Source organism: Microcebus murinus, chromosome 9 (assembly GCF_040939455.1).
Source record: "Microcebus murinus isolate Inina chromosome 9, M.murinus_Inina_mat1.0, whole genome shotgun sequence".
NCBI lineage: Eukaryota > Metazoa > Chordata > Mammalia > Primates > Cheirogaleidae > Microcebus > Microcebus murinus.
Genome location: NC_134112.1, coordinates 48,400,419 through 48,425,638, shown reverse-complemented (window position 1 = coordinate 48,425,638; position 25,220 = coordinate 48,400,419). Strand labels below are relative to the sequence as shown.

At 35.4% G+C, this 25,220-nt stretch overlaps 1 protein-coding gene across 1 annotated transcript; it reads left to right on the top strand.

Annotated features, from left to right (window-relative positions):
- Window positions 1–1,589: 1,589 nt before the first annotated feature.
- GTPBP10 (GTP binding protein 10) lies at window positions 1,590–25,220 on the top strand. Its single transcript, XM_012779593.2, has 10 exons — window positions 1,590–1,667; window positions 4,191–4,384; window positions 5,540–5,631; window positions 9,109–9,253; window positions 11,489–11,562; window positions 13,347–13,399; window positions 15,945–16,052; window positions 16,559–16,636; window positions 20,873–20,996; window positions 23,126–25,220. Exons 1-10 carry the CDS (start codon window positions 1,635–1,637, stop codon window positions 23,386–23,388), a joined length of 1,164 nt encoding a protein of 387 aa, XP_012635047.2. The 5' UTR covers window positions 1,590–1,634; the 3' UTR covers window positions 23,389–25,220.

Below are 25,220 nucleotides of genomic sequence, written 5' to 3'. Positions count from 1 at the left end.
ATATTGTCTGGATTGGGCCCTCCTTGTTTAAACATCACCTGACCCTCAAAAACCAAAAAAAAAAAAAAAAAAAAAAAAAAAAAAAAAAAAAACCCTAAAACATCTACACAGAAATAACATAATGGAGAAGTAGGTACACTGATAGAGATAAACATCTCATAGTAATGTCTGAGTTCATATTCCACATTAAAGTCATCCAGAGGGAAAATACATACAACCATTACAGATTAAACAACAATTACAGCTTTACTGATTGGTGGTGAAGAATAAGGTCTAGTAGTAGCAAACTAATCAAGAGATGGACAGTTTTCACATCGTGTATTTCCAAATAATGTGTCCTAAGTGAAGGGTGGAAGCAACTGTCACATTGAAGTGTGAAAAGGATTCTAGAAATGAGTAGTTCCAGTGGTTAAGAAAGAATTTCACGACTGGCAGAGTAATGCAGGGCTGTTTAGTATGGGTGTGCACGTTAGGTCCAGAGCTGAGAGGGAGACACACAAAACCTCAGGTTTAGCAAAATGCTGTTTAGTTTGAGCATCTGGGTGCTGATGGGTGAAGACTGAAAAAAGTGTCTACCCCAGGAAGGGGAGAGTGGTGGGTTTTATAGAGTGTTTATAGGGGAGTAAGTAACTGAGCCAGAACAGCCGCTTGTAATAAACTTTTTTTTCAGCCAGCTCGTAGGACCCTTGTCTCAGTCACATCTATCTATCCTGCATCTCCAGCAACGTCCTTATGGCCTTACCAGGAGAGATAGGGAGGGATAAACTTCGTCCTTAACAGGAGGGAAAGGAATGCAAGCTCCCCTTTTGCATTCCATTCTTTTATCTCCCTAGGGGTCTGGTAAAGGCTACTTGCCTAATAGCGCACATTTTTACTGCTAGAGGAAACGAGAGGAGCCACTTTCTGCTGGTCTTGCCCAGTTTAAGGAAAAGTTCTTATTTATGCTCACACAGGCACGCCTCAAATGACAGCTGAATAAAAACTCTTTTGTCTACCGAACTCCAGGAAGCTACTCTCTGACGATACCGTTGAACACAAGTTTCCTTCCCCGACAAAACAGTCTCAAGAGCCTGACATTATTCTCAATAATACTTTCGTGCCACGGGTTTTAAATGGTCTCCTGCAAGCTTTTGTTGGAGATTACTCAGCACGTCACTGAACTAACATTTTTGGGGGGTTCTTCTTTTCCCAGTTGAGTTCCCGTGTCTTTTATGCGCTTGGTTTAATAGTCTGATGTTGGTTTTTTCGCGCTAAGACTCTGGTGCGTTCTGGTTTTCTCAACTGCATAAAAATTGCTCCAAAGTAGCTGAGTCTCCAGGTCCATTCCTTTGAAAATGTTCATTCCTGAGACACTGTGCACTCTACTGTCCCTCGCCGCACTGCTTCTCGACTTTATCTCGGCGTTTTATTCTGCTTTACCTCCAAAGATAAGTCACCTACCTACGCCGCAACCGTGTCGAGCTTCCCCAATGCGCCTGAAACGGTCGCCTCGGCAGCGCACGATATACAACGCATGCGCCGGGCCGCAGGCTCCTGCTGTGGAAAAATCGCGTCGACCGCCGGCGGTGACGTAAAAAGGCTGCGCCGCACTTCAGTTCGTGCAGCTTCCGCGGGGCTCCCGGCCGGTCGCAGGCATGGTGCATTGCGGTCGCGTGTTGTTCAGAAAGGTCCGTGTCTGGTCCTCCTCTGCCTGGTTCCCTTCGCCCCAACTGAGGGCTCTCGTTCTCCCTCGCTCTTCTCCCTCCCCGCTGTTTTCTTTCCAGAGGCTTTTTTTCCTGCTTTGTTTTAACATAGTCCTCTCTGCCCCTCCAGGAGTCAGGCTTTGCCAATAAAGGGTGACAAGGGGGTGTCTTCCTGGCGTGGTTAGGGCCGTCATTTGGGGGCAGGGTTTGAGGTTCTTTAGGGGAATTGTGTGCGGGAGGCATGAGGAATTGGGATATCTGCCAGCTGTGACTCAAATATTGTAGTGTTTTTTTCTTCTTTTAAATAATATCCGAGCCTGTTCGTCCATATTTTTTCTCGAGTGCAGTGTTAAAATCTTTCTAGGCCGGGCGCAGTGGTTCACGCCTGTAATCTCAGCACTCTGGGAGGCCGAGGCGGGAAGACAGCTAGAGGTCAGGAGTTCGAGACTCGCCTGAGCAAGAGCGAGACTCCCATCTCTACTAAAAATAGAAAAAATTAGCAGGCGTGGTGGCACATCCCTGTAGGCCCAGCTACCTAGGGTGGCTTGAGGCAGGAGGATTGCTTGAGCTCAGGAGTTTGAGGTTGGTGTGAGCTAGGCTGACGTAAGGGCACTCCACCCAGGGCGACAGAGCAAGACTCTGTCTCAAAAAAAAAAAAAAAAAATCATTTCTACAAACTATCACAAAACGAAAATGTGTAATTGACATGCCTTGCAGAAAATTTAGGTCTTTTTGTGTGTACTGTCGGTCTTAGAATCGTTGCTGTAAAAATTTACAACTGCTTCGAATTAAGAAGAAAAAACACACAACTTTATATGGGCCTCAACTAGTAATGTTTTTTGAAAACCTGCCGGCATTATATTTTGGCCATTACCTTACTACTAAGGACTAGAGTGAAAGATTTCATTTGAGTGAGGCTCCTAAACCTCTGAATGTGGTGAATCTAGAACAGTAAAAAAGTGTCACATATTGAATAGAACTTTAAAAACCCTCCTCAAGAGTGTATCAGAATAGTCACTGTTTCCATTTTTTTTTGAAACAAACTTTTTTTTAATTTAAAATTTTTTTTATTTTTTTAAGGCTAGTTAAGGGAAGTAGTGGGAGTGGAGAAGGAACAATGGACTCTTTAACTGGTTGGGATCAATTAGTTGTAACTACCACTGCACTGAGACCATCCTCAAATAGATGTTTTGATACTTGTAACTATCCGATTTGACTAAAGTTGTGAAGATTACGAATTTAGGAAATTATTCTGTAAGATAATTTGATAGCCTGGGAGGTTAATACACAAGTTTTGTACCTACAAGAAGTTCTTGATTTAGTGAAGGAAAAGGTAAACACTAAATACATTATAAAATTTCAAAAAGGATAATAATAGAGCTATAATAAAATTGCCAAGAGAGCCAGCAAAATCAGCGTAAGAGTTGATTAGAGGAATGAAGAAAGACATAAGAAAATATGGCATCCGGGTTAGTTTATGATAGAAAAGAACATGTGATGGTTTAAGTAGAGGAAAAGCATGAGCAGAGTGGCATATAGACATGGCAGTCCGTTATGTAGTACAGAGCAAAGAGGAAGTGGAGATGGGAAGGGTTGAACAAATAAAAACGATACTGGAAGGGCAGATTAAAATCTTTGAGTATACATAGAACACTAGGAATTTTAGACTTTATTTGAGAAATAGTAAAAAGCAAACGAAACCAGGGGTGGTTTTTGAATAGGGAAGAAGCATGATTAGAGAGATCAGATCCATTTCAGAAAAATAGCATGGGCAACAAGGTGGAGGATACATTAAGGAAAGAATGACTAGATACTGAAAGATCATTTATTGGTCTAGGTACTAGGGTGATGTTACAGGAAAGAGAAAATAGAGTTAGCAGGGTTTCAGGGAAAGAAGCATGTATAGTCTGAAAGATTTCATTTGTGCAGTCTCAATGAATAGATAAACCATGGTTCCATTATTTGAGAGAACATTGGAAGGACAAATTTTCCTGGGGAAAAGTTTGGTTTTGTTACGTTAACATTTGTGAGGCAACTGTTAATTCATTCGTCTGATATCTAAGAACATGTTAAATATTAGAGGAGTTTCAAATATAAATTAAATACAGGTCCTGTTCTCAGTTGCTTTAAAATACTAAAAGCTACATCCTGGTGGAGATGTCCAACATATTGGACATAGGAAATATCTTACCTACATGATAGTTAACTTATACAAACTGAGATGACCCAGGGGAGAAAGTCTAGAGTGAAGAGAGGGCCAAGGTCAGAGACCATGAGAATAGATGGGACAATAATTGATAATTGGAAAAAAAAAAGTCTTGAGAGATAATCAAATGAGAAAAGGAAGTCACATTGGAGATGAGCTGAGAAAAGGTGCTAGAGTTGGCATACAGAAAGCCATTATTGATTTCTTTTTGAAAGAAGTTTTAGTGGAACTAAGAACTAGAAAGTAGTTCTAAATTGATAAGCACATTTGATATATAAATGTTTCTCTCTTTTTTATTTAAGTATGGAAATTTCATTGATAACGTGAGACTCTTCATCAAAGGTGGAAGTGGTGGAATGGGTTATCCTCGTTTAGGTGGAGAAGGTGGAAAAGGTGGTGATGTCTGGATTGTAGCCCATAAAAAAATGACTTTAAAACAACTTAAAGATAAATATCCTCAGAAACGATTTGTGGCTGAAGGAGGAGCAAACAGTCGGTAAGTACTTACTGAGTAACTTTAATTCTATAAAATCAAACCCTCCTGGGGAAAAAAAGTTACAAGATAAAAACTTAATTGGTAATTTGAAGTAAATTATTTCTTGTATTTGTAACTGAGCAGAAGTTTAAAATAACTCATAAAAGGCTGGTCCTAAGGAATATGGAGTTTTTAAACTTATTATCCATTTCTTCTGACATTGTCTATCTGTATTCTCTTTGCATTTCTTACGTAGAAATAGAACATTATGTGAATTCCCACCATTTTCTTTTAAGATTATCCTTGACAGCCTTTAGGAAACCTTTCTCAAATATGAACCACAACTACTCCACCCCACCCCACCACCATTAAAAGTCAGTCTCCTATAATTATTCCACTCAGAGATTAACCTTTTCTTGACTTTTCTAAGACTTTTCTGTGTGTTTACACAAATGTAATTATGTGTATGCATATATAATTTTGGGATGCAAAAATGAGAGTATAATATTTTACAACCACCTCTTTTTGCTTAACATTTTTTTCCATGTCAGAAAATTATTCAGAATAACTGTAATATTATAGTATTGAAAATGAAAGTTTGTCATTTGTCTACTTAGGTTATTGTTGACATTTTTGCTCTTATAGCCCCAATGCATCATTCTTATGTAGATATTATTTTACCTGGTGGTTAATTATTTTCTTGATAAATTCCCAGATATGGGATTACTAAGTTAGAAGTTTATACCAATTTATTCTCTCATGAGCAGTTTGAGAGCAGCCAAATTAGCCTCTTAAAATTTAAGTGCTATCATGTGAGGTGAATTTTTCAAAAAGCTTTGTTATTCAGTAGGCTTTCTATTTTTTTCTATTAATAGTTTGTATTGTAGCAGTGTTCAGGTGTCCAATATCTTAGTTCATAATTGGTTAAAATGACTTTTGCTGGTTAATTTGATTACTTAAATCATTACCTAATACCATTTTAATAGATATAATAGTCTAAAATGCAAATAAACAGGGAAATTTTTAGTTTTCTTTAATACTGTATTTGACCATTTAATATCTGCATTGGCCAGAAAAGTTGATTGCTACTCTCCTTTGTAAACTATTATATTTGCTTGAAGCATACACCCTTTAATTTAGAGGATTTTCTTATTTTCATTTGGCTTTTTTTGGTAGGATTAGTGCACTGAAAGGCTCCAAAGGAAAGGACTATGAAATCCCTGTACCTGTAGGTGTTTCAATAACTGATGAAAATGGTAAAATTATAGGTGAGTGTACTCTGTCTTCTAAGATTGTAAAAATGTGCACATTTCCTAAAATTGAGGATTTGGGGGAATATCTTGAGTTTTTAAAACAATTTTTAAATTATTATGGCTGCATAACTGTTGTATATATTTATAGGGTACATGTGATGTTTTCATACAGGCATATAATGTGAATTAATCAAATCGAGGTAATTGGGGTATTTGTCACCTTAGGCCTTTATCATTTCTTTTTTTTTTTAATAGAGAAAGGAAATAGACATATCATTTCTTTATGTTAGGAACATTCCAATTCCACTCTTTCAGTTATTTTAAAGTATACCCTCACTTATTATTGATTATAGTCACTTTGTTGTGGTATCAAATATTATTCATTCTATCTAACTATATTTTTGCACCCATTAACCATCACCACTTTATTCCTCCCTCCCCACTATCCTTCCCAGCCTCTAGTAACCATCATTCTACTCTGTCTTTGTTAAAAGTGATTTACTCTGATGGTGTATTTTAATTTCTTGCTTTTCACTTTTTGTGTATCTGTTGTAAGTTTTTTGATTTGAGGTTACCATGAAGCTTGCAAAAAACATAACCAATTATTTTAAACAAAAAACAACTAACTCTGCTTACAAATAAACAAGCAAAGAGAAATCTAACAAATTCTACACCTTAATTCCATCTCTCCCCACTTTTTTACTTTTTGTTATTTTAATTTATATAGTTTTATACTATCAAAAATTTGTTTTAGTTATTTTTGATAGGTTTGTCTTCTAGGTTCTTATTCAAGATATAGTTTATGCACCACAGTTACTAGCAAAGAATTTTCTGTATTTGTGTACTTACTGTTACCAGTGAGTTGTATAACTTTAGATTTTTTCTTACTGTTCCTTAAAGTCCTTTTCTTTCATATTGAAGAACTCCTTTTAGCGTTTCTTATAGGACAGGTCTGGCCTTGGTGAAATTCCTCAGCTTTTGTTTGTCTGGGAAAGTCTTTATTTCTCCGTCATGTTTGAAGGGTTAAGGGTTTTTTGCTTCAGCACTTTGTGTATGTCATGCCACTGTCTCCTGGCCTGAAAGGTTTCCCCCTGGGAAGTCTACTGCCAGAGCTAGTAGAGCTCCTTTGTGTGTGTGTGTGTGTGTGTGTGTGTGTGTGTGTGTTTCTTTTTTCTTCCCTTATGCCAATTTCTTTATCCATGACCTTAGGGAGCTTGGTTATTAAATGCCTGGAAGTAGTCTTCCTTGAGGTAAATCTGGTTGGTGTTCTGTGACCTTCTTGTATCTTAATATTGATATATTTTTGTGGATTTGGAAAACTCTGTTATTATTTCTTTGAATACACTTTCTACCAGTCTCTCTTTACCTCTTTAAGGCCATTACTCTTAGATTTGCCTTTTCGAGGTTATTTTCTAGATCTTGTAGGTATGCTTCATTCTTTTTTATTCTTTTTTTCCTTTTTTCTCTTCTGACTGTGTATTTTCAACTAGCCTGCCTTCAAACTCACTAATTCTTTCTTCTGCTTGATTAATTCTGCTGTTGAGAGCCTAGGATACATTTCTCCATTTGTCAATTGTATTTTTCAGCTCCAGAACTTCTGCTTGATCTTTTATTATTATTTTAATCTCTTGTTAAATTTCTCTGATAGACTTCTGATTTCCTTCTCTGTGTTGTCTTGAAGTTCACTGAGCTTCTTCAGGACAGCTCTTTTGAATTCTTTGTCTGAAAGGTCACCTATCTCCATTACTCTGGAGAATTGGTCACTGGTACTTTATTTAGTTCATTTGTTGAGGTCATGTTTTCCTGGATATTCTTGATGCTTGTGGATGTTTGTTGATGTCTGGGCATTGAAAAGTTAGGTATTTATTTTAATCTTTGCAGTCTGGTCTTGTTTGAACCCATCCTTCTTAAGAAGGCTTTCCAGATATTCAAAGGGTGTTGAGTCTTATGATCTGAGTCTTTGGTCACTGCAGCCATAGGAGCACTGGGGGTGCCCCAAGCCCAGTAATGCTGTGACTGTTGCAGATTCCTGGTGGTACCACCTTGGTGGACATGGATAAGATGCGGGAGAATTCCCTGGAATACTAGGCAAAGTCTCTCACTCTCTTCCCTCACTCTCTGTGCTTGGCTGCTGGAGTTGTGGGAAGAGTGATGTGAGTACTTTCTCATGGTCACCGCAGGTCACACCTGAAGCCAGCTGAGTCTCACCCAAATCTCATAGTGACTGCTGTCTGACTAGTTTTCGATGTTTCTTCAAAACTCAAGGGCTCTTTAGTTAGCAGATGGCGAATCCTGTCAGGACTGGATACTTCCCTTCTGGAGAGTGTGTTTCCTTGTGGCCCAGAGTGGGTCTGGAAGTGCTGTCCAGGAACTAAGGCCTGTACTCAGGGGCTTCAGGAGTCTCCTTGGTACTTTATTTTACTGCGGCTGAGCTAGCACACAAGTTGTAAAACAAAGTCCTCTGAACTCTTCCCATTCCTTTCCCCAAGTGACAGAAGACTTCCTGAGCTGCACTGCCTGGAGTTGGTTGGTGGAGAGGTGACACAGGCACTGGCTTGGCCATCCCTGTTCCTGTATCACTGGGTCATGTGCACCCTATGTGCACTAGCTCTGAGCCAGCACAGCTGCAGGATTGCCCAAGGACTACATCCTTTGTGGCCTGATTGCCTTATAAATTGATTCCATGCCCCAGGCTACTTTGTGTCAGCTGGTGGTGGGGCTAGCTGGACATAAGGTTTTGGGGTGGAGGATTTCCCTCTGGCCAGGCTGGTCTAAATGCTCCCTCTATGGGCGCCAGCAGAATTCTGCCCTGTGCTGTGTTCCACTGTGACAGGGTGTCCCTGAGTTCCAATGCAAAGTCCCAGAATCACTTCAGTCTCTCTCTGCTGGTCACACACTTCTCTCTCCACTCTGTGTGCTATCATGGCACTTCCAGGAATGGGGGAGGGGTGGCATAGGCAATGGGAGGCTGTCTTTTCTGCTCTCTTCAGTGCCTCTTTCCTTGATATAATGTTAATATCAGGTACTGTGATCACTCACCTGATATTTGGTTCTACCGAAGTTGCTTCGTTGTGTAGATAGTTGTTGAATTTTGTGTTTGTGCAGAGGGACAATCTTTGGAGGTTTCTATTTGGCCATCTTGTGCCACCTTTTCTCTCTCTTGAGTTTAAGAATAATTTTTTTAATACTAACAGTTTCAGCAACTAATTTATAATAGAACATTTTAAAACATAAAGGTTGTTCAAAATTGACTTCTAGATTTAAGATTACTTTAAAGATATAAGAGTATTTCATTTTAAAACATATAACTAGTCTCTTTTCAGCTGCTTTTAAGTGTTTTTCTAGGTCAGACCTTATAATACAAATTTAATTCTTTTGTTTAGCCCTCTGGATTTGTAAATTGGAACTTCCTGGCATGTATTTCTGAAGGAAAATATCATGCTACTTATTCTACTTATTGATCTTTGCTGTATTTCTCTCCCTCTTTTTAAGGAGAACTCAATAAAGAAGGTGATAGAATTTTGGTAGCTGAAGGAGGTCTTGGTGGTAAATTACTTACAAATTTCTTACCATTGAAAGGCCAGAGACGAATAATTCACCTTGATCTAAAACTTATAGCTGATGTAGGCCTAGTAGGGTAAGTATCATTCATATTTTTACTATTATACTTTCAAAGAGAGAGTCTATGAATAGAAAATAAATGTACATAGTAATTTGGGGCCAGAATTATTTCTAGTTTATGTAATTTGTGCATTGTGTATGTACTTTGGCAATATGCTGTCAAAGTCAGACAAGAACAAGACAATGAACTATTTGGATTAGGATATCAAATCCTCTGGAGGCTGGCTACCTGGTCGTCTTTGTTTTCTCATCTTTAATAATGGATGGAGGCCAGGCGTGGTGGCTCATGCCTGTAATCCTAGCACTCTGGGAGGCTGAGGTGAGTGGATTGCTCAAGGTCAGGAGTTCCAAACCAGCCTGAGCAAGAAGACGACCTCATCTCTACTAAACATAGAAAGAAATTAATTGGCCAAATAATAATTAAAAAATTTTTAAAAATAGTGGATGGAGATAGTGCTTACGTTAAAATGTTGGTGGGTAAGATATACAACAGAACACATGCTTTGCATTTATGAGTGCTCAGTTAATTGCAGCTGCTACCATCATCATCCTTGTGTTGTAAACTTACTGCTGACTGCATGAAGTACTAGGATCTTCAGAAGTAGGTTTGAAATTACAACCAGAGATAAAAGCATCAAGATTCTTAAGCATATTGAAAGAGAATGGGAGAAAAAAATTTAAAAATTCTTAGGTAGAATGTTTAACATATGTATTCTATTGCTTTTAATTAGGCAACCATTTGTGAAAAGTTCCTTCTGTGAATATAGCATAAGTAGATAACCTTGTAGCTGGTTTGGGGAATAGACTGAACCATAGAAGAAAATTATCATTTAACTAATACACTTGTACTACTGTTGTCAGATCTTATCTTTGCATAGGTTGGATTTCAGCCTCTAAAATTTTAATTAAGTACTTTTCAAGAAAAATCTCAAATATCTGTTCTTCAGCCATTAGCATCTTCTTTCTACTAATACTTTGATCTTCTTGGAAATAGTTGCTTGCTTTTTTATGTGCTTAATAATTATGAAAATGTGAGGATATTAGAAATAAATAAGCAAGTCCAACTAGTAGTAATCTTGGAGAAAAATATTGGAATTTGCTTTTCAAAAGTTACAAGAGGCTGGGTGAAACAGGATATGAGAAAATAATGTATGTTCCAGGAGAAATGAGTCATTAAGAAATCTCACATAATTACATTTTAAATTCATTGCAGAAAGATTTTTTTATGAGGAAAATTATTAAAAGAGCTTATAAATTTTAATAGAATTCAAAAGTAATATTTGCAAAATGTTACATTATTATTCCAAATGAAAGTTTGTCAAACTTAAGGAAGCTCTTAAGGAGGCATAGATCACACTTGGCTCATTACTGTATTTCTGATGCTTAGTATGTTGCCTTATACAAAGTCAGTGCTTGATAAATATTTATTGGATAAGTTTAATGAAAATATGTTAATGAGTTTTAGGAAAGAATCTTTTAAATGACCTCCATTCCTAGTACTTACTTTCATACATGGTAGAACTTTCCTAAGGGAAATTTAGCAATGAAATCGAAAGCCTTTAATGTGAGAATATATTTTACTTCACAATTTGCTTATCTAGAAATTTATCCCAAGAAAGAGATCAAAGGTGTATACAGAAGTTTAAGGATAGTCACTGCATTGTTTAAAGTTTGTTTAAAGTTTTTAGGAAAAAGTTAAATAATACATGTTTATTTACAGAAAGAAAAAATAGTTGTGTATTAGTCCCACCACTCAGAAATGACTATTAACAATATATGTCATTATAGCTGTATACATATTTTTTGCAGTTATAATAGTGAAAAATTAGAGACAACCTAAATGTCTATCAGTAGGAAATTAGTCAAATAAATTATACTTTACCATTGAAAGGTGTACACCTTATATTTAAACCCTGGTTTAAAAAGCAGGCCAATCAACTGTAAATAATTCTTTAAAAAAAAAAAAAATTGACCAGGTGAGCTGGCTCATGCCTGTGATCACAGCACTTTGGGAAGCCAAGGTGAGAGAATCACTTGAGGACAGGAGTTTGAGACCAGCCTGGGCAACATAGCAAGATCTCATCTCTACAAAAAAAGTTTTTAAAAAATTATCTAGGTGGGCATGGTGGCATGCGCCTGTAGTTCTAGTTACTTGAGAGGAGTCTACTTGAATTCTTAGGAATCCAGAAATAAGCAAGTATTAATAATATTGGTATTTGCTGTAATGTGCATTTTTATTTTCTCATTTCAGATTCCCAAATGCTGGAAAATCCTCTTTGCTAAGTCGAGTTTCTCACGCAAAACCTGCAATTGCAGATTATGCATGTAAGTATAATTTGATGGTATGTTTTAATGTGTGGAGGTAAACTTTTTAAAGACTAATATTTCCTCTGAGTATGAATAAAATGACAACTCTGAGGATAGCCTTAGTTTTAAAACTTGGCAGATAAAATGCATGCGTTTTCCATTAATCTTTGAAACCTCTAAACCCCTCAGGAAAGTTTCTTGTCCTTGTTAGACACTTACTTTATTGCATTTAATTTATTTCTCTGTTGCATAATCATTTATTTGGTTTAATTAGAATTTTATGAGCCACCTACTCTTTGTCAAGTACTGGGAAGGCTGAGAGAATACTTTCATTCATTTAGAAAATATTTGTTTCTAGGAACCACATTATGTTGTGGGGTTACAAAGACTGGTAAGCAGAAACAGCTGCTGTTCTGATTTTTATTGAGCTTACAGACTAGCAGGGGAAAGTATATGTATACTAATAAATAAAGAGAATATAAAAGGATTCTAAGAAAGAGTGTAGGTGACTGCTTTAAATTTCCTTGAGGAGGTGTGATGCTTGCACTGAGACATGAAGAATAATTATGAGCTAATTAGTGAAAGGGAGGGAGGTGAAGGGTCTTTTAATCAGAGGAAATAGCATATACACAAAGGCTTAGTTAGTGGTGGCAGGGCATAGATTTGTGTGTCTAGAGATATGAAGTAAGAGAAAGAGGAATTGAAATTAGACTAGAGATGTAGGTAGATACCATATCACACAGACCTTTTAGGCTGTATTTAATCTTTCTATCTTAAACGCAATTGGAAGCCTTTAAGCAAGGGATAAAATTATTAGATTTGCTTTTTTTTTTTTTTTTTTTTGAGACAGAGCCTTACTCTCTTGCCTGGGCTAGAGTGCCATGGCATCAGCCTAGCTCACAGCAACCTCAAACTCCTAGGATCAAGTGATCCTCCTGCCTCAGCCTGCCGGGTATCTGGGACTACAGACGTATGCCACCATGACTGGCTAATTTTTCTATATTTAGTAGAGACAGAGTCTCACTCTTGCTCAGGCTGGTCTCGAACTCCTGAGCTCAAGCATTCCTCCTGCCTCAGCCTCCCAGAGTGCTAGGGTTACAGGTGTGAGCCACCGTGCCTGGCCTAGACTTGCTTTTAAAAAGATCTGCCTATAATATAAAAAATTGATTGATATGGGACATAAAAGGATCTGAGAAATCAATTATTGTAGTAACTAAATGAGACATAATAGAAACTTAGAGTAAGAGTAGTAAGTGAATATGATGGTATCTCTACCATCATTAAACAAAAAGACACAGAATGACATAAACCTGGAAAATAAGATTAAGCCATTCTAAAATTAGACTGATGAAGTAGAGTTAATTTTGTACTAATTGCTGTAAATTACATGGCCAGCATTTATTTTAATACACGTGACTTGAGAAGGAAAAAGGAGGAGAAGCAAAAAATCATAGAAAAGAGGCTAGTTTAGGATTGGTGAAGCTTAAGGATAACTTAATAAGAAAGGACTAGAAAATTTTATCTACAAACCCAGTAATAGAAACCTAAATTCTGAGCCCCACTTCCCAAAACTTTCTTACCATGTACCTTGAAGTACAGGAGAGAAAAATTGAGACTTACTAATTAATTACTAAAATAAATAGCAAGGATAATCATAGTTTCCATTTCAACAAGTTACAACAAAATATGAATTAAACTGTTAACAGAAAAGAAATATCGTTCATTCTATGTGTAATGCTAAGACAATTTTGAGAGTACTAGTCTTTATTCTAGCCTTAATTTATTGTTACTTTTCCTTTTAGTTACAACATTGAAGCCTGAACTTGGAAAGATTATGTACGATGATTTCAAACAGGTGGGTATTTTTGAAGTAGAGCATTTGATTACAAGAGAATGTACTTGGTTTTGGTACTTGGACTTTGTATTTGCCTGTTTCTATGATGTTAGAGGGAAAAATTGTGATAAGATTTTGTTTATGATAAGTGAAACTGGTCAAAATAATTCTGAGCACTATCATAGTAAAATACTGTATAAGAACTTAATTTCTTCTTCCAAAGAGTAGGTTCAGTTTATTGCTATATCATGTCGTCTTTATCTCCTTAATCTGTTTCTTCTCATTGCAAGTCCTTTTACTACTATATTGGATTATTGATTTTCATTTCCTAAAATCACTTTCTAAAGTTCATGGAAATGATTTTATTCCAACTTTCTTGTTTTAAAAAAAAAATTTTAGTGGGATTTTCGTCTCATCTAGCTATTTAAATTTACTTTTCCTTGATAAGAACTATAGATCTTCTGCATATTAATAATTAAAATAACAACTAAATAAAAAAATTTTTAAATATATAACATACAATCTAATAGTTGTGCTCCTAAGTATTTCCCAAATGAGTTGAAAAGTTATGTCCACACAAAAGCCTCAATATGGATGCTTATGACACCTTCATTTATAATTACCAACTTTGGTAGGTGAATGGATATACTGTGGTACATTTAGACAGTGGAATATTATTTAACTCTAAAGAGAACTGGGCTATCAAGTCATGAAAAGGCATGGAACCTTAACCCTTTGCACTCGGATGTCGAGTGTGACTCGACATGGTTAGCAAAAATTAGAGAGATTAAAATTACTCTTTGAATATATCAATAATTTGAAATATAAAAAAATCCAAATAAATAAGTTTGTATGAAAAGAAACTCCAGTTTTTTATTCTGCCACCCTTCATAAAATCTGGAGTATTTAAAAAATTAAATCCTGAGTAGAATAAAGGAATCGAGAAAAAAGCAAACGAGTGCAAAGAGTTAAATACATATTACTGAGTGAAAGAAGCCAATCTGAAAAGGCTACATAGTGTATGATTCTAACTATACGATCTTCTGGAAAAAGCAAAGCCATGTAGATAGCAAAAAGATCAGTGATTGCCAGGGTTAGTGAGGAAGGAGAGGTGAAGAAGCAGAGCACAGAGAATTTTAGGGCAGTGAAACCATCCTGTTATGATACTATAATAGTGGATAATGCATTTCTTAAAACCCATAGAATTACTCACTATTAAATTGGAACTAACTAGTGAGCACACATGTGTATAGAGGGAAGTAAAACTCAGTGGAAATCAATCATGGGGAGAGGGGAGGAAGGGAGGGACAAAAACCTACCTAACAGGTACTCTGAACATTATTTGGGTGATGGACACACCTTTAGCTGGACTCAAGCATTACAAAAGTGATCCATGTAACCTAAAACATTTGTACCCCCTTAATATTTTGGGGGGAAAAGCCCCATAGAATGTACAACATCAAGAATGAACCATAATGTAACGTATGCACTTTGGGATATAATGACGTGTCAATGTAGATTCATATAATCCTATAATGTAATTCAAAAGGCATAAAATTTGTGTTCATTTATAATAGTAATATAATAGTAAAAAATAAAAAACTCAATTATGTTAAATAGTTAAATACAAGATAATATATAGGGAACAGTAGAGGAAAAGAAAATATTGTTTATAAATCATTGTTTATAATAAGAATTAAACATTGTTAATTGTTAAGGGAAATCAGTAGAGAACCTCTGAAAGAAATTTCAGAATCTCTGTCGTGTGCATTGTTTTGTCATGTAGGTACAACTTCCTTTAAGACTGAATTCTTTATCTACACTGGGCAGTGAGTGTTGAGCACTACTTCTCATCCATTACTACACCTCAGAATTTGCCTGGGTGGTTCAAGAACAACAATGATAAATGACGACTGGGCCTAGAGATTTGAAGGCAAACCTCTGGAATAGGGCCTGGGCATCTGTAGTTTCTAAAAGTTCCCTAGGTGATTATGATGCACAGTGAGGTTTGAAAAGCACAAGTGTAGAATGATGGTTAATAATTCTTGTCATCTCTGAAAGGAGTATAGGAACACTGTATTTTTCACTTTGTACTAATGGTTGATAATTCTGCTGGCATTGTGAACAAAAAAGGAACAATGGTGTCAAATAAACAATTACAAATTGAATTTAAAACTATAGAGCTATATTTAGTAAATGTCTGCTGAACTAATATCCTTATAAACATCTACAAATTCAGATTGTGAAAGTTGAAATTCTATGAAAAGTTCATATTGAACAATACAATTTATGAAATTATAAGTTTATGTGATTAGTAAATGTTAAACTCATCCCTAAATTCATAGATTGTTAGATTAATAATAAGTAAAAATGAGACTTTAATATCTGATGACAAAGGATTTTATAGGTATTAAAATCCTATAAAGATATCTTGGCTTTTCAAAGGTGCATTGGTAATGATAAATTAGGAACTGTTTATATTTGAATATGAAAATTTTTGTATGTAATTAAACTTGAGGTTTTCATATATTTTTCTTTTTCATCAAACCATTTAATTTTGTATTAGATATCAGTAGCTGATCTTCCAGGTTTAATAGAAGGAGCACATATGAACAAAGGAATGGGCCACAAATTCCTGAAGCATATAGAAAGAACTAGACAACTTCTTTTTGTTGTAAGTCATATACATGTGATGTTCAAATGAATGTGAAAGTCAATGAGTTGAGTTTTCCTAGAAATTTTTAATAAGATTTGAAGATAGAGTAGTAGCTTATGTTACTATCCTAAGTCTGTTATGATATGGGAATGGAAATGGTATTGTTTACTGTATCAGATGTAAGTTTGGCCATACTTGTCAAGACTTAATTCCTTAATATTTCCAAGATACTACTGTATTATATAGTGTCTCTTACATACCTCATTGATGGTGCTAGAATTATAGGTGAGATTTGTCTATAATTGGTATAAACTTTCTTGTCCATAGTAGTTTTTCATTTTATTAGTGACTGTCGTTTTACCATAATAATGTTTTACCTTGAACCTCAATTTCTGTTATTTATTTTGAATTGCTAAATTGCCAGTGTAGATTGAGAAATTATATTTAATTTGAGAGAGTGAAATATTTCAAAACATAAAAATGTATAGTTGTTCCTATGTTAAAGACTCTCTTTCCTTTTTTAGGTTGATATTGGTGGATTTCAGCTTTCTTCTCAAACTAAATACAGAACTGCTTTTGAAACCATAATCCTGCTTACAAAAGTAGGTTTTCTGTTATACTGTGTTCTGTATCTGGTCTAATATGTAGGCATAAGGGACTATATGGAATGACATATTTAGAATAAATACCCCACCTTACTTTTTATTTTATTTTATTTTTTTTTTTTGAGACAGAGTCTCACTTTGTTGTCTAGGCTAGAGTGAGTGCCGTGGCGTCAGCCTAGCTCACAGCAACCTCAAACTCCTGGGCTTGAGTGATCCTTCTGCCTCAGCCTCCCGAGTAGCTGGGACTACAGGCATGCGCCACCATGCCCGGCTAATTTTTTATATATATATCAGTTGGCCAATTAATTTCTTTCTATTTATAGTAGAGACGGGGTCTCGCTCTTGCTCAGGCTGGTTTTGAACTCCTGACCTTGAGCAATCCGCCCGCCTCGGCCTCCCAAGAGCTAGGATTACAGGCGTGAGCCACAGCGCCTGGCCCCCACCTTACTTTTTAAAGCTTTGAATATCAATTAAAGAATTATTTAAATTTGCTGTCTGTAGTTCTTCAGTTTTCACTTGCTCCTCAAACTATTGCAATGGATAAAACCTTCCTTGGGCTTCCAGCTATATGTTATTAATATTTACTTCTCGGACTTTATCTTGCTTCAACTTTGGTACATTGTCTGTTTCTTCTTGAAACATTCTCGATCTTAGCTTAATGAACCATATCTCCTGGTTTTATTTCTACTTCTTAGACTGTTTCTCAGTCTACTTCTTAGGTTCTTTTCTGTTCATCCTTTAAGTAACATCATTCAGAGTCCCATCCTAAACCTGTTGAGCAATCTTACCTATTCCTGTTGCTTCAGTTACTAGTAATATCCCAATGGCTACCATATCTGTATCTGATACCCAGTTCTTTTGGTGATCTTAGGTTTTGTATACGTTATTTTACGTGATTAGACCAGATGCCTATTGGACATCTTTGATTGGATTTCCTTTTAGCCACTCAAACTTCATATGTATAAAACTGAACTGTTTTTTGTTTTTTGTTTTTTTAACTCTGTGACTTCTAGAACTTGGTGGTGGTCTTGATTCTTTCTTCTCACCACCTACATTAAGTCCTGTCAGTTTTATATCTCTGAAATCCATCCACTCGTCTCACTCTGCACTGTTATAATCATCAGCCCCTCTCACTGTAATGCTGAATCTGCTCCTTTCTGGTATTCTCTGTTTCCATTCTTACTTTTTTCTAGTGTATTTTTTATATGGCAGCTGGAGTGATCTCTGTAAAAGAACCAAGCTGATATTTGTTCCCTGTTTAAAACATTTTGATGGTCCCCATTCTTGTTAGGTTAAAGTCAAACCTGGACATCGTGTATGAGCTCTGGCAAGTCTGGCCCTTGCTTAGTAGCCCTTCTCTTAGCCCTTTCCCTTATATGCTGCATTTTAGCTATATGATTTCTCTCTCATACACTATGATGTTGCTGACTTTCAGGACTTTGTAGATCCTGTTTCATTTGTCACATTTTTTCTATAATGAGTAATGCTGCTATGAACATTTATGTACAGGTTTTTGTGCAGACATATGTTTTCATTTCTCTTGGATACATACCTAGGATTGGAATTGCTGGATCATTTGGTAACTCTCTGTTTAATATTTTGAGGAGCTGCAAACTGTTCCAATTTGGCTGTACCATTGTACCATTTTACAATCCTACCAGCAATGTATAACGGTTTCAGTTTTTCCACATGAATGCCAACACTCCTCTTTCGTTTTTATTTTACCCATCCCAGGGGGAGTGCAGTGGTATTTCATTATGGTTTTTATTTCTCTTATAATTAATGATGCTGAGCATCTTTTCATTTGCTTATTAGCCATTTGCACACCTTTGGAGAAATGTCTGTTCAGATTCTTTGCCCATTTTTTAAGTGCATTATTTCTCTTTTTAGTTGAGTTGTAAGAGTTTTTTGTATTTTTGGATATAATTATGTCCCTTATCAGATACATGATTTGAAAATATTTTATCTCCTTCTGTAAGTTGTCTTTTCACTTTCTTTATGGTATCCTTTAAGGCACAAAACTTTTATTTGTTTATTTTCCCATTTTATTAAGGTATAAAAGTTTGTCAATTTTTATGAACAGATAAAAATTGTATATATTTAAAGTGTACAAGTAATGTTTTGATACATGTATATATTGTGAAATGATTAAATCAACTAACATTATCCGTCACATATTTTTTTTTGTGATGAGAACATTTAAGATGGCTATTCTTTCAGCAAGTTTTAAGCATATAATATGTTATTATTAATTAGATTCATTATACTATACCATAGATCTCAAGAACTTATTTATCCTGTCTAACCAAAACTTTGTTTCCCTTGACCAGCAGCCTCTTTCAAGCCCCTAGCAACCACCATTCTGCTTTCTGCTTCTATGAGTTCAACTCTTTTAGATTCCACATAAAAGTGAGATTGCACAGTATTTGTTTTTCTGTGCCTGGCTCATTTCACTTAGCTTAATGTCCTCCAGGCCCATCCCTGTTATCATAATGACAAGGGATGACATAATGACAAGATCTTCCTCTTTGTAAAGGCTGTGCATAAGTATGTGTGTATAAATATCACATTGTCTGTATTCATTCATCCATCGACGAACTCGTAGATTGATTCTATATCTTGGCTATTATTAATAAACGCTGCAGTGTACATGGGAGTACAGATACCTCTTCGACACACTGATTTCATTTCCTCTGGACATATACCCAGAAGTGGGATTGCTGGATCATGTGGTAGTTCTATTAATTTTTTGAGGAAACCTTCATACTATTTTCCATAATGGCTCTGATAATTACATTCCCACCAACAGTGTTCAAGGGTTCCTTTTTCTCCATATCCTCTCTAGCACTTATCTTTTTTTCTTTTTCATAATAGCCATCTAATAGGTGTGAGGTGATATTTTATTGTGGTTTTAATTTGCATTTCCCTGATGACGAATGATGTCGAGAATTTTTTCTTATACCTGTTGGCCATTTGCATGTCTTGTCTTCTTTTGAAGATACATCTATTCAGGTCCTTGCCCTGCTTTTAGACTGGATTCATACTGCCCAAAGCAGTATACAGGTTCAGCACAGTCCCTATCAAAATTCCAATGACATTTTTCACAGAAATAGAAAAACAATATGGTTTTATATTTCTACAATTCATTTTGAACCACAGAAGAGTTGAATAGCCAAAGCAGTGTTGAACAAAAAGTACACAGCTGGAGACTTCACACTGCCTGATTTTGAGACTGTCTACAAAGTTGTAGTAATCAAAACAGCATGATACTGGCATAAAAACAGGCATATAGACCAATGGAACAAAATACAAAGCTCACAAATAAATACAGACATTTACAACCAACTAATCTTTGACAAAGTTGCCAAGCAGACATAATGGGGAAAGGACAATTTCTTTAAAAAAATGGTTGGGAAAACATTCTGTGTAAAAGAATGAACTTTGACCCTTATCCTGTCCCATATACGAAAGTCAACTCAAAATGGATTAAAAACGTAAACATAAGACTTGAAACTATAAAACTACTAGAAAGAAAACATAGGGAAAAGGTTTCTTGATGTTAGTCTGGGCAGTGATTTTTTTTAGACATAACCCCAAAAGCATAGGTGACAAAAGTGAAAGTAAACAAATAGGGTTGCATCAAACTAAAAAGGTTTTGCACAAAAAATCAACAGAGTGAAGAGACACCCTATGGAATGGGAAAAAAATATTTGTAGACCATACATCTGATAAAGGGTTACTATCTAAAATATTTCAGGAACCAAAACAACTCAATAGCAAAACAACCCCAAATTTTTAATTTTGACTAAGTCTCATTGTCTGTTCTTTTGCTTGTGCTTTTGGTGTCATATCTAAGAAACCATTGCCTAATCCAAGGTCACAAAGATTTACTTCTCAGTACATTTATTTTTTCCACAAATGCTATAGGTATAACATTAAATTTTTATTATTGATCTCTGAATTTTATCTGCGTGAAGTTCAGTTACATGTATTTTTCTCTGGACACAAGATCACGTGTCTCTAGGATGTCATATAACCTAAAATATGTTAACATATGGCCTAAAAAGAAGCATTTTCTGAATTTCCTTTGTTCTGTGCTTATTGGGATGTATTGCATTTCAGTAATGTGAGTGGACTTTAGACTACCCAGCCATTAAAGAAAGATATTACCAAATGCATAATTTATACAGATAGTTTTATAAAATTATTTGGTTTTTCTCTTTTGATTTAAAGGAGTTGGAGTTGTACAAAGAAGAACTTCAGACAAAACCTGCTCTCCTGGCAGTTAATAAAATGGACTTGCCAGATGCCCAAGACAAATTCCATGAATTGGTGAACCAGCTTCAGAATCCTAAGGGTAAACTCATTCATTTATTTAATTCTAATTTAATGAATATGTGCAGAGAATGCTAAGTTTTATAATCAATGGAATAGAAAACTGACAGTTTGTACTATTAAAAATGACATATATTTGAAGAAAGAATACATACCATATCAAATGTTTAAATAACATTATAACATAATTTTCAAGTTCCATGGCCAGGTGTGGTGGCCCACACCTGTAATCCCAGCACTTTGGGAGGCTGAGGCAGGAGGATCACTTGAGGCTAGGAGTTCAAGACCAGCCTGGGCAATACAGTGAGACCCCATCTCTAAAATAAATAAGCTAGACATAGTGGCGTGCACCTGTAGTCGCAGCTACTTAGAAAGCTGAGGCATGAGGATCATTTGGGTCCAAGAGTTTGAAGGTGCGGTGAGCAATGATCACACCACTGCACTCCAGTCTAGGCAACAGAGCAAGTCTCTGCCTCAAAAAAAAAATAATAATAATAATTAAGTTCTAGAATGTGTGATATGGACAGTGAGTTCGAGGAGACAAAAGAAAGATTAATTTGAACTGAAAAAGCCAGCCTTCATGAAGAAGTAAAAACTTAAATTGGGCCCTTGAAGAGTATATAAGATTTTGATAAAAGGAGGAAAAAGTCAGCATCTACCTTTGAATTCATTTGCTTTAATTAACATACTTCACAAACTGTAGAACTTCATTCCCCTAGTATGATACACTATAAATTTAAAAACAGAGCTACTAGTTCTAAAGAGGTATGCTTCTTTTCAACACCAATTCTATAGGTCTCTGAGTATTTGTTTTCTAAAAAGAACTTGAGTTTTCCTATGTATTCGTGACAAGAAAAATAGATGCTATTAGTCCAAAAGAATGTGTTTGTCTGAAATTTCCTTTATGGACCACTTTGTATAAAAGGACTTAAAGAGTTTTGAATATTGACCTTTGCGAGCACCCTCTATCCTATGGCGATGATCCTTTCATTTTTCAGAGTTAGTAGAGGACCTCATGCACAAATGAGGAAAAGTAGGGTGCAGAGTAACTGGCTAACATGTTTTTCAATAGTACTAATTTGTCTTATGTTTTTATCCTTGGATAACAATTGGGGAAAATAGATTATAGTATACTCTAGTACTTACAGATGATACCATAAGTTTCTTTCTCCTCAAAAAATTTTTCCTGTGTAATTTACATGTTGGAGATGTGTGGGCTTAATAAGTTACCCTTTGGATGTAAATATTCTCTGATACTGTCAAATTGTTAGACTGCATTCCTTAATGTCATTTGCTTCATAAGGTCATTAGTTTTGTTTGCTAGCTTGTCTTGCAAAGAGGGGAATTTTCAGAGGAAGTACCAGAAATGAGGGTAACTTAAGATTTTTAAACTATTCTCTAGACTAGCATAAAACAAAATGTAGGCCTTTCAGTGATATTTCCTGAGTTAGCATCTCTGGACTTTCTCGGGGGCTTTATGAATCTCAGAAAGCAAGCTCCATGCTGTCTTGTTTGATCTCTTTCAGTCCAGCTTTTCTAGTTCATATCAGTTAACCCATCCAGTCACTATGCTGTGCCCCCTTTCCATTGCCATGGTAGCAGGAAAGAGGAAAGAGTAATATAACAGCTCTTAGCCCCTGTGGGGTGTTAGATTGGACTCATCTGAAATGATCTTCCCTTGAACTCCCCGTACTCCCTCTTGAATTTTAGTATAAATCTTAGCATCAGTGATGATAAGCCTATATTTTGGGGAAGTTAAAGGTTTCCTGTGTACTGAGGCCAAATATAAATGATGTGTTTATTTTTACAGAAAGTTTCTTTCAAAGAATATATGTTGCCTCACTTTATTGACCCCCCCTCCCAAATTTATTACTACTGTAAGTAAATTGTTTTTGTGATTCATCTTCTACTTATACTCAGTTTGGTTTAAAATATATTCGTCCAACAAATATTTACTATGTACCTATCATGTGCCAAGAACCTTACCACTGTCACTAGTAAAATCCAAAGGTTCTGAGAGCTTATTAGAGAGAGAAGGGGAAAAGGAAATTATAAATGCTAAGTTTTTGGTTCCTTGCCTCACAGATGAAACCTCTAACACAATTTTGACTAACTTTCAAAGATAATCAGCTTAGCTTTGTGTTGTTTCAGATTTTTTGCATTTATTTGACAAAAACATGATTCCAGAGAGGACTATGGAGTTCCAACATATCATCCCCATATCTGCACTTACTGGAGAAGGAATTGAAGAATTAAAGAATTATATAAGAAGATCACTGGATGAACATGCCAACCAGGAAAATGAGGCATATCATAAGAAACAGTTGCTTAATTTACGGATTTCCAATATAGCATCTTATAGTGAGCCACTGTCAAAGCAGACTATTGCTAGTTCCAGAATGGATATAATTTAAGCCTATTAAAAATAAGATTAATGGAATATTGTTTAGCCCTTAAAAAAAAGGAAATCTTGTCATTTGTGACAACATGGATAAACCTGGAGGACGTTATGTTAAGTTAAACAAGCTAGGCACAGAAAGACAAATACTGCATGATTTCACTTATATGTGGAATCTTAAAAATTGAGCTCTTAGAAGCAGAGTGTAGAATTGTGGCTACCAGGGTGTCTGGGTTTGAGGAGATGTTGGGTAAAGGATACAAAATTTGACTTAGATAGGAGTAAGTTCAAGAGATCAACTATACAGCATGGTGACTATAGTTAATAACAACAATGTATAATATTTTGAAAATCACTAAGTAGATTTTAGGTGTTCTTACCACAAAAAATAAGTATATGAGGTAATGCATATGTTAATTAGCTCAGTTGAGCCATTCCACAATGTATATAATATAAATTTCAAAACAAGGTGTATGTACATAAATATATATAATTTTTCTGTGTCAGTTAAAAATAGTATTGGGATTGTGTTCATTTGAACGCTTTTTTCATGGACACTTTTTAGTATTACCTTTTTAAGTTTTTTGTTTTATAGGTAAGAATATCAATAGTAAAAGAAAAAAGTCACATTTTACAAGTTTATAATCAATCCACCTATAATATATAATATTCTCTGATATTCTTTTACTTATCATGTCCTTATTGAGATCATATTTAAAAATTAAATAAGATTCCTCAGATTATTAGAATCAGCAACTAGGCCATTGGTTTGTTTTTGAGTCTATTATGTACCTCGTTGCACTAAATATATAATAGCTCTCTTTTCTGGAAAACCTCAAAACTCTAAATTTGAACATATGTTAGTAATAAAGATTGCTGATGATAATTCACAGAAATCAGCAGATGGATGTTTATGATTTGAACTTTTGGAAAATTTTTCTTTCCTAAGCATTTTTACTACACTAGAGGAAACTGATCTATAAGTTTCGTCGTCTTGTGTCCTAGTCTATTTCATTTTCCATTTTCATATTTTAGCAAAGAGAATACATAGGAATAAATCTTAAATAATATTGGCTGGACATGGTACCTCATGCCTGTAATCCTAGCACTTTCGGAGGCTGAGGCCAGAAGATTGCTTGAGGTCAGGAGTTGGAGATTGGCTTAGGCAACATAATGAGACCCTGTCTCTACAAAAAAATTTAAAAATAAAAATAAATTAGCTGGGTGTGGTGGCAAATGCGTATAATCATAGCTACTTGGGAGACTGAGGTGGACGGATCTCTTGAGGCCAGGAGTTTGAGGTTATAGTGAGCTGTGATCGCGCCACTGCACTCCAGCCTCAGCAGCAGAGTAAGACCATGTCTCTGTAACAATAAATAAAATTATCAGTCATCAATGTGATGTGATAATTTATAAGAGATTGCAATTCCTAAATTTCTGCCTGAGTATTTCAAAAATACAAATTGAATGTTTTCTCTTTAAATGACTTTTATTATAAAATGTACATGTTCATTGAAAAAAAATTCAAACAATACAGAAGCATGTAAAGTGAAAGATAAAACTCCCTTTCTTTTTGCATTAGGGCTCCCAGTCCTTCCCATAGAAAACCACTGTTAATAATTTATGTTCTTATAGAAATTTTTATGTACATATTTTCTACCCAAATGAGTTCATCACATAAATTTTTAACTTTATTTTATTTTTACAAAATAATAGCAAGTTAATGAACTTGAAAAAAATTCTTTGATGCTACTTTTAAATTATTAGAAATTATTTGGAATTAATAGAGCCTTTATATATAGCTATTCATACTTTTTATAAAATATTAAAGAAAAATGATGGATTGTT

Bases quoted from the DNA above. Each gene is read 5' to 3' on its own strand.
- GTPBP10 (XM_012779593.2), top strand. From the start codon at position 1,635: ATGGTGCATTGCGGTCGCGTGTTGTTCAGAAAG. The intron at 16,053-16,558 runs GTAAGTCATATA...TTCCTTTTTTAG, and splicing joins CTAGACAACTTCTTTTTGTT to GTTGATATTGGTGGATTTCA. The intron at 16,637-20,872 runs GTAGGTTTTCTG...TTTGATTTAAAG, and splicing joins CCATAATCCTGCTTACAAAA to GAGTTGGAGTTGTACAAAGA.